The sequence below is a fragment of the Dreissena polymorpha genome, chromosome 3 (genome assembly GCF_020536995.1).
Source record: "Dreissena polymorpha isolate Duluth1 chromosome 3, UMN_Dpol_1.0, whole genome shotgun sequence".
Lineage (NCBI taxonomy): Eukaryota > Metazoa > Mollusca > Bivalvia > Myida > Dreissenidae > Dreissena > Dreissena polymorpha.
The window spans coordinates 39,126,318-39,136,225 of record NC_068357.1 but is presented as its reverse complement, the minus strand read 5'-3'; the positions used below and the strand labels follow the sequence as shown (position 1 = coordinate 39,136,225).

The window sequence follows — 9,908 nt, the reverse complement described above, 5'->3', positions numbered from 1 at the left end:
ATAGTCTTTTAAACACGGGATGTATGTCTAATAAGGGAATAATATCAATAAATAAAGAATTATGAAGAAATGGCAATTTATATTCAATGTATAGCCCCTAAACAACACAATACGACTCAACCATCATCCCTAAGACCACACAGACCTTTATATCGCGTGATTGTAACTGCGAGCATGACTCTAGTTACGAAAAAAGTCGATACACCCTTACCATTTAAAATCTTTGTGTTGCAAGTAATTCTTGTTTAAAACGGATAGCTTTGCCTAGGATTAAGCAAATTGATCAAAGACTTTAAATAATTAAATTATTATAATGTCAAAAACTTCTTATATATAACTAAGTTCATGCAGGAAGCGAATGAGTGTTTAACATATATGTCATAATCGCCTTCTGTAATATCTCTTTTCACATGCAAACATTTTTGTAGTATATACATAAAGACATAAATCATTTAATTGGAGTTATTTTTAAAATGAATTTGCAATCAAATTAAATCAGTATGATATATTTTAAGAGAAATAGATGTTCTTTAATATACTCATTTCTAATGCTATTACCTTGTTTGTTTTAAAAAAAAATGCTGAAATAGGCTTTTTTTCAAGTGTTAACAACACCGGTTACCAATGATTTTTATTTTACTTTTCTATCCAAAATAGAAGGTTCTATCTAAATACAAAAAATATCAAATTCTAGATTAAACCATTTTTTTCATTAAAACTGCAGCATACGTCCTTAAAGTAACGTTACTACTCAAAATCAACGAAAATTTCGTACAATTTTTCGTAAAATAAACTTAACCAATTAAAACTCATTGGTCCTTATGGTAATTGCCGAAATGTCAATGCCAGATGTCGTCTGGTAAAATAGATGTTTGTAAATAGAAAACGCTCGTTTTTATTAGTGTTATGCATATTTAATCCCATTTTAATTTCCCGCAACGATATCTATTCATACGACACATGGTGTTCGTGTGTCGTATGAATAGATATATTCGCGGGAAATTAAAATGGAATTAATTGTGTCACAAATAAATAAAAACGAGCATTTTGTATACACAAAAATCTATGTTATCATACCACATCTAGCGTTGAAATTGTGGATATTGCTATTAGGAACACTGATTGTTTAGGTGTTAACTTTATGTTACGAAATACTTTACAAAATGTTCGTTGATTTTGAGCGATATAGAGACTTTAACTAACTTAAAATAGATACATATGATTATTCTGACTAAATTAAAGCAATTTGCATTTTATATAAACACATATATTATATATTGATATTACATAAAGCTTATTGTACAGCGCAAGTAATGTGGATTTCAGTGGTGAGGTATATATGTGTGCATTTCTCAAATATAACATTAAGTTTCATACTGTGAAGAGTGAAGCGTGAAATGTTGTTTGAACCTTAGCAACATCCAGCACTTAATATTGCAAATTAGGTATCATAAAAAGTATTGTTAAACGACCACGACATGAAAATGTGTGTGCGATAAGAGATAAACCATGTAAATTTCCTTTCAAATTAGCTCACTTGTGTGTGCAAGAAAAATCAATTATGCTCGAAGTATTTGCCAATGCATGCTAAATTAGCAGGCAGAACGTTTAAATCATTAGCAATATACACGTTTTTTGGATTGTGTTTTTAGATGGATGTTTTTCGTTTTAAACAGTATCTGCAGCATTTTGAGGCAAACACATTAACGCGTTGCCAAGAATAGCTAGAAGTAGCAAAAGAACGGCCAAAACAGGATTTCATTATCAATCCCCAAGACAGATGTTCTAGGGCCAGGGATCGAACCCACGAGTAATTGATTATACGCAAGCGCTACAATAAGCTAGCCGGCTCTTTGACCAGATTCAATGCATGTAATAGTAAAGGAGCTAGCAACAATCACTAAGGAATTAGCTTTTGAAATAATCAAATATTTGAAATAGACCTTTGAATCCATGGTATTTCAATTTGGATTTTGGGATATTTTACAGAAAGTTAACAAGGTCACAATCGCAAAATAAAAACACGGTAATGTTTTCCTGAACAAGATTAATAATTTGATTTATACTCATGTAACTGTATGCATGTCAAAGATGTAAGGTGGGAGATTGTTCTGATTGTAACTGCGAGCATGACTCTAGTTACGAAAAAAGTCGATATACCCTTACCATTTAAAATCTTTGTGTTGCAAGTAATACTTGTTTAAAACGGATAGCTTTGCCTAGGATTAAGCAAATTGATCAAAGACTTTAAATAATTAAATTATTATAATGTCAAAAACTTCTTATAGATAACTAAGTTCATGCAGGAAGCGAATGAGTGTTTAACATATATGTCATAATCGCCTTCTGTAATATCTCTTTTCACATGCAAACATTTTTGTAGTATATACATAAAAACATAAATCATTTAATTGGAGTTATTTTTAAAATGAATTTGCAATCAAATTAAATCAGTATGATATATTTTGAGAGAAATAGATGTTCTTTAATTTACTCATTTCTAATGCTAGTACCTTGTTTGTTTAAAAAAAATATGCTGAAATAGGCGTTATTTCAAGTGTTAACAACACCGGTTAGCAATGATTTTTATTTCACTTTTCTATCCAAAATAGAAGGTTCTATCTAAATACAAAAAAATATCAAATTCTAGATATAACCATTTTTTTTTCATTAAAACTGCAGCATACGTCCTTAAAGTAACATTACTACTCAAAATCAACGAAAATTTCGTATAATTTTTCGTAAAATTAACTTGACCAATTAAAACTCATTGGTCCTTATAGTAATTGCCGAAATGTCAATGCCAGATGTCGTCTGGTAAAATAGATGTTTGTAAATAGAAAACGCTCGTTTTTGTTAGTGTTATGCATATTTAATCCCATTTTAATTTCCCGCAACGATATCTATTCATACGACACATGGTGTTCGTGTGTCGTATGAATAGATATATTCGCGGGAAATTAAAATGGAATTAATTGTGTCACAAATAAATAAAATAGAGCATTTTGTATACACAAAAATCTATGTTATCATACCACATCTAGCGTTGAAATTGTGGATATTGCTATTAGGAACACTGATTGTTTAGGTGTTAACTTTATGTTACAAAATACTTTACAAAATGTTCGTTGATTTTGAGCGTTATAGAGACTTTAACTAACTTAAAATAGATACATATTGTCTACTTGAATTGAATAAATAAGTATAGCGTTGTGTTTTACGTTTTAATGTCGTCCTTTCTCAATCATAACAATATATAAACTGAAACAACAATAACAAGATGACGTGCATGTTTATGACGTTATTCGGCGGCGTCACACAACGGCGCGCCAACGGCGGCGTCACACGACGGCGCGCTAAATTCCCAACATTCTCCGGGCCGCGAAATGTTAATATACACTTACAACAATATGCTTATTTAAATAAAATAATTAAATCTACTGATGTTTTTAAAACTTCAAATGTTCATAACATCAGAAAAGAGTTCAACACTTGATTTCACACAGTTAAAGTCAGTTGTCGTCACAGCGTACTTCTAGCGGGTATAATTTGACGATAGGTCTCGTGGTGATTCCACGTGATTTACGGAGGCGCGCGGCCCTCGTCAACCCATTATTTCCGGTGAGAAGCTCGTCTACCACAGCAAGGGTCAACTGAAGTCGCGGTTTGAAGTCGTCCTGCACGATAACAACGTCGCCCAAACGTATCGTCTGGTGGTTGTTGCCGCCTTTCGTCTTATGGGTGCTCGCGTAGTGACGTCAAGTATTCACGTTTCCAGCGTATTGGTCGATGACTCGCCTGAGTTGGTCAAGACGCCGTGTTGCGTTCTCTCTGGTATGATTGCGCCAAATGATATCGTCTACATCGGGAGTGTCGTATGTAGGCAGTGACGTCATCCGCTTGCCGTACAACAGATGAGCGGGTGTTAACGGCTCTGGATCTTCACGTGATGTTGAAACGAATGTGAGCGATCTGTCATTGATAATTGCCTCTACTAAAGTGACGACGGTCTGCAGTGTATGTAAGTCTACTGAAGCATTACCAAGTACTTTCTTTATGGTCTTCTTCGTGATGCCTATTAGCCGTTCCCACCAACCACCATACCAAGGTGCGCGTTGCTGTATGAACTTCCATTCTGTGCCCCGTGCTGCAAGGCACGCCTGAGTATTGTGTGTCATTCGGTGAATGTGACTCGCCGCAGCTCGGAAGGTGGTCGCATTGTCTGACATCATAAACTTCGGTACGGATCGTCGGCTGACAAACCGTCTAAATGCCAGCATGAAGGTTTCTTCTGGTAAGTCGGGAACAACTTCAAGGTGTACGGCTCGGTTACTGGCGCAGGTAAAGAGGCAAATGTACACCTTATGTATACCTGTTTTCTCTCTGACGTGAAGGGCGCCCGTAAAGTCTACGCTGGTAACTGTGAACGGTGCCTCGTCAGAAACTCTGTCTTTCGGAAGTGGAGGGGAGGTAGGCGCTCTGTAGGGTCTGCTGTTGATCTTCAAGCACGTAGTACATTTTCTTTAAAATACCCTTGACTCGCTGGCGAATTGAAGGTATCCAGTATTTTTGCCGTATGTGAGTTACTGTCTGCAAAACGCCGGCATGTAACTGGCTGCAATGAGCGTCTCTTATGATCAATGTCGTAAAATGGCTGGGTGTAAGCAGGAGATACGGGAATCTTGTATCTGCAGGTATTCGTGCGTTGTGAATCCTCCCGCCACAGCGAATGCATCCATCATCGTCAATGTAGAGACGTAATTGCTTAATGATCGACTGTCGAATGTTGTTATTTTTAAGCTCTGTCATTACGTCAGTGTAGACACTTCGTATCAATGCTTTCTCAGCAAAGTTCATCTCATTCACAGAAATACAACCGAGTTGTCGAGTTTCAGGTGTTGACCGGCAATTTCTTACGAATCTGTATACGAAAGCTGTAGTACGAATTAATTTCCGGTAACTGCTAAATCTTTCGCAATCGACAATGATGTGAGAATCAGTTGCTGACATCAGGTCGAAGGTCTGTACGCAAACGATGTCATCATTATCATCATCTTCTTCTTCTTTTTCCTCTTCTGTTTCCAACAACACTGTCGTGATTGCTGCTGTATTCCACGACGGCCATTTACTTTTATCATTCAGCCATTGGGACCTTCTCTCCAAAGAATGCTTTTCTTAAGTTGAGACGCAAAGATGCCGCGTGTCTGGAGATCCGCCGGATTGTCGACTGTCGGACAATACCGCCATTCCGCGTCTGGGATGAGCTTCCGGATCTCTTCTACTCTGTTCTTCACAAAACGTTTTAATTGTTTTGTAGAATGTATCCAATGCAGCGTGATCTGACTGTCAGACCAGCAGACTACTCTCTTGCAAAGAACAGCTTTCATCACGTGCTGGGCGACACGTGCGCCAATGAGCGCCGCCATTAATTCCAGCCTCGGTAGAGATAATTCATTTACTGGAGCCACTCAGTTCTTGGCAAAGACGAACGCTGAATTCGAAGATGTGTTCAGGTATGCGACTGCGCCGTACGCACGTGTACTGGCGTCAACAAACACGTGTAACACGTAATCTTCATCGACCATGTTCGGTGGGTTGTCCGGAAAATACTGTCTCGGTAACGATGTCGTCATAGCTTCATTTAAGTCTTCTGCGATGTGTAGCCAGGTGTTTTGTTCACGTTCCGGAATTGGTGTGTCCCACGCATACTTCCGCTTCCATAGGTCCTGAATCAGCAACTTTGCACGAATGGTGACTGGGGCTAACATGTCAAGCGGGTCATAAATCGTCGACGTCTGCTGTAAAATTCGACGCTTAGTAGCCTTTTCCTTGGAATTTATGGAGCGCATGACAAATGACATCTGGTCTATTTCCGGTTCCCAAAGCAAACCTAACACCTTTATCACAGCATCCCTGTCTACGACACCTTCAGCTTCTGCCATAGTCCTCAGTTTGCTTGAATTTGACGTCCATGATTTCAGGTTAAAGCCGCCGGCTGCCATCAACTCACGTGCCTGGCGGAAGTACTTCAGTACATCAGTCTCTGATGTGAAACTTGAAACGACGTTGTCGACGTATAGGTCATTGCAGATTGTGCTCGCAGCTGTGTTGTCTTTGTTCAGGGTCAAGTGCTTCAAAATTGTTGCGCTTAAAATAAATGGGGAACACGTTGCTCCGAATAAAACAGCTCGGAAACGGTATGTCGTCAGTGAACTGCATGGGTCTGTAGGGTCCGACAGCCAAAGGAATCTTGTGACATCACGATCATCTTCATGTAGCATAACGTTAAGGATTGCCTTCTCTATGTCAGAGACAACACCGTACTGTCCTATTCGAAACTTCATCAGAAGCAGTGTCAGATCATTGAGTTCCGGTGGCGTTGACATTAAACAATCATTGAGACTGGCACTTCCGGTTACTTGTCGACAACTACAATCGTAAACAATTCTAATTGGAGTTGTAGCAGAGTCCTTTTTAACCCCATGATTAGGAATATAGTGAATACGAGCCGATGTGCTATCGTTTTCGACCCGTTCAATAAATCCGCATCTCTCTTGGTCATTTATGATATTGCTATAACAGGCAAGTGTTGCTGGGTCTTTACTAAGTCTTCTTATGCTACTTTCTGTTCTCTTCCTTGCTATTTCGTAATTTGTAGGTAGAGTAGCGTGTTCCTCTTTCCATGGCAATCTTGCTGTGTATTTACCGTCTGAAAATGTTAAACACGTATCTTGGTAGCTTTTCATAATGTCGACTGCGCATGCCTGTTCTGCGTCTTCCGGTTTGATGCCTAACGTCTCAATATCCCAGAAGCGTGATACATCTGAAGCTACATGTGCAGTGATAACATCCATAACGCTCGTTCCATGATTTGCGCTTTCCGGAAGTGGCCCTGACAGGAAATAGCCGATGCGAGAGCTGACGGCTGTAGGACCATTGCCTCGTACTACCTGGTCTCCCACGATCTGCTAGTAGAAATCTGCACCGACGAGTAGAGAGATTTCAAATCAATCCTCCATCGTCACCGGATGTGCGAGTTGCAGCCCTCGTAGATACTTTTAACTCTTGATAGACTGTCGACAGCGGTTCATTAATGGTTTCGCAATTACAAGAACGATAAGTACCCGAATGGGAATCATGCATCCATCTGTTGCCACGATATTGATGGTTGCTGTATGAAGACGCCGGACGCTGTGTGCGAGATCTCCAAAAGTTGACAAGTTGATGACGTCAGTTCCGTCATGTTGCAACTGCAGCTTGTCGGCTAACTTCTGCGTAATGAATGATCTCTGCGCACCTTCGTCCATGAGTATATTGGCCTCAACGTACCGTCCGCCGGCGCACACCGGTGAGACTGCTGTCTTCAACAGAACATCTAAGTGGGATGTCAATGACGACGAGCGTAATATGGCTGCCCCCTCTCTGTTACTTCATGTATGACCATTGTGACTGCTAGAACGATTCTGTGAAGTTTCAGAGGTTTTATTTGTGACACAATGCGATGATTCCTGTGACGATTCACATATGAATGAATGGTGTTTGCCTTTACATATGCGACAGCGAAACCTTGATGGACAGTTTACAGCTTGATGCAATTTGCTCAGGCAATTAAAACAAAGTCCATTTTTCTTTACGATGGAAATGCGCACTGAAATGTCACTTACTGTTTTGCATTCACCCTGATGGGTTTTTTCACAGAACACGCACATACGTTGTTCGATTTCCTTCTGACATTTCGGTGACTTCCGGTTGTAAATGGTCTTCTTCCGGGACCCAGTGTGAAACGCTGCAGTGGGTAGCAAGTCTGTTTGGTCGTTGTGTGTGTTCCCTGCGCCCATAATGTCGATCTCCCGATAAATGGCGCGTCGAAGATTACTCAATTTCCAACTTCCGGTCCCGTGCTCTCTGGCTTAATTCCGTTTCGTGTCTGGCGGAAGTCTTTGCAGAATGACAGGAACAAGGAGAGTGCCGTAATTCTCTTGCGATTCTCCTAGCGATTCCAGACCCCGAATGTTCGTCTCCATTTGTTCATAGAATCCACGTAGACTCTGCACAGTGGCGTTAGGGGACGGAAGCTGTAATAACGCATTCATATATGCCGTTATGATTTTATGTTTTTGTCCATACCTCTCAGTCAAAAGTGAGATTGCCTGGCCGTAGTTAGCGTTGGTAAGAGCAAACCCTTCAATTGTTCTGGACGCCTCGCCTTCCAGCATTGTCTTCAAATAATTAAATTTTTGGACATCTGTCAAACTTCCGTTTTTATGTATGGCCGATTCATATATGTCCCAAAACGATTGCCAAGTTAAGATGTCACCGTTAAATGTTATGAGGTTGAGCTTTGGAAGCTAGTGAAAATACATACTCTGCTGGGCTGGTTGCATTATGTTGGTGTCAGCGATGGCCGTAGCGACTTGACGGGGTTGATGAAAGGCCGGAAGCGACGACTGATTAACGTTTTCGGATGATGTCGGTAGGGTAGGTAACTGCAGAGACGCGTTTGGTACTTCCTCTTCGCTTCGATAGTGTGTATTGGACAACTCGGATGGCTGCATAACGGACATCGACAGACTTCTATCATGGACGGCTGTACTACTTGAAGATGATTGAGCACGCAGATTTTGACGGTATCTCCGAAGCTTCGCTTCCATGTCAAAAACGTACATCTGCGAGTCCAACAGCTCGTCTGGGGTCGATTCCGCGTCTGATAGTGCGATTATTTTCTCATTTAATACTCGTATTATCTCCAATTGGTTCTCTATTGCAACGATGGTTGGTTCAAACTGCAATTTGTCATTGTCTTCCAATCTTTCGATTAATCTCTCAATAACTTTCTGATTTCCTAGTCTCTGCCCCTTTAACTTATCTGTATTTGTTGACGGCATACTTAGTTTTTTCGTTACGGCACCAAAATGTCTACTTGAATTGAATAAATAAGTATAGCGTTGTGTTTTACGTTTTAATGTCGTCCTTTCTCAATCATAACAATATATAAACTGAAACAACAATAACAAGATGATGTTCATGTTTATGACGTTATTCGGCGGCGTCACACAACGGCGCGCCAACGGCGGCGTCACACGACGGCGCTCTAAATTCCCAACACATATGATCATGCTGACTGAATTAAAGCAATTTGCATTTTATATAAACACATATATTATATATTGATATTACAGAAAGCTTATTGTACAGCGCAAGGAATCTGGACTTCAGTGGTGAGGTATATATGTGTGCATTTCACAAATATAACATTAAGTTTCATACTGTGAAGAGTGAAGCTTGAAATGCTGTTTGAACCTTAGCAACATCCAGCACTCAATATTGCAAATTAGGTATCATAAAAAGTATTGTTAAACGACCACGACATGAAAATGTGTGTGCGATAAGAGATAAACCATGCACATTTCCTTTCAAATTAGCTCACTTGTGTGTGCAAGAAAAATCAATCATGCTCGAAGTATTTGCCAATGCATGCTAAATTAGCAGGCAGAACGTTTAAATCATTAGCAATATACACGTTTTTTGGATTGTGTTTTCAGTTGGATGTTTTTCGTTTTAAACAGTATTTGAGTCATTTTGAGGCCAACACATTAACACGTTGCCAAGAATAGCTAGAAGTAGCAAAAGAACGGCCAAAACAGGATTTCATTATCAATCCCCATGACAGATGTTCTAGGGTCAGGCATCGAACCCACGAGTAGTTGATTATACGCAAGCGCTACAATAAGCTAGCCGGCTCTTTGACCAGATTCAATGCATGTAATAGTAAAGGAGCTAGCAACAATCACTTAGAAATTAGCTTATGGAATAATCAAGTCCTTAAAATAGACCTATGAATCCATGATATTTCAATTTGGAGTTTGGGATATTTTACAGAAAGTTAACAAGGTCACAATCGCAAAATA

General features: G+C 39.6%; 2 protein-coding genes across 2 annotated transcripts; both read right to left on the bottom strand.

Moving 5' to 3' along the window:
• Positions 1 to 3,758: 3,758 nt before the first annotated feature.
• Positions 3,759 to 4,857, bottom strand: LOC127872162 (uncharacterized). Its single transcript, XM_052415493.1, has 2 exons — positions 4,813 to 4,857; positions 3,759 to 4,499 (listed from the first exon to the last, which is right to left on the bottom strand). Exons 1-2 carry the CDS (start codon positions 4,855 to 4,857, stop codon positions 3,759 to 3,761), a joined length of 786 nt encoding a protein of 261 aa, XP_052271453.1.
• Positions 4,858 to 5,468: 611 nt separating this feature from the next.
• On the bottom strand, positions 5,469 to 7,838 carry LOC127872161 (uncharacterized). Its single transcript, XM_052415492.1, has 3 exons — positions 7,665 to 7,838; positions 7,125 to 7,361; positions 5,469 to 6,968 (listed from the first exon to the last, which is right to left on the bottom strand). Exons 1-3 carry the CDS (start codon positions 7,836 to 7,838, stop codon positions 5,469 to 5,471), a joined length of 1,911 nt encoding a protein of 636 aa, XP_052271452.1.
• Between the last annotated feature and the right edge of the window lie 2,070 nt (positions 7,839 to 9,908).

Excerpts from the sequence above, each read along its gene's own strand:
- LOC127872162 (XM_052415493.1), bottom strand. The coding sequence starts at position 4,857 with ATGAACTTTGCTGAGAAAGCATTGATACGAAGTGTCTACACTGAC. Across the intron at positions 4,500-4,812 it reads TACGAAGTGTCTACACTGAC|ATCAACAGCAGACCCTACAG; the intron begins GTAATGACAGAG and ends ACGTGCTTGAAG.
- LOC127872161 (XM_052415492.1), bottom strand. The coding sequence starts at position 7,838 with ATGGGCGCAGGGAACACACACAACGACCAAACAGACTTGCTACCCACT. Across the intron at positions 7,362-7,664 it reads ATCAGGGTGAATGCAAAACA|ACAGCAGTCTCACCGGTGTG; the intron begins GTAAGTGACATT and ends GTTCTGTTGAAG. Across the intron at positions 6,969-7,124 it reads GATGCATGATTCCCATTCGG|CAGATCGTGGGAGACCAGGT; the intron begins GTACTTATCGTT and ends GATTTCTACTAG.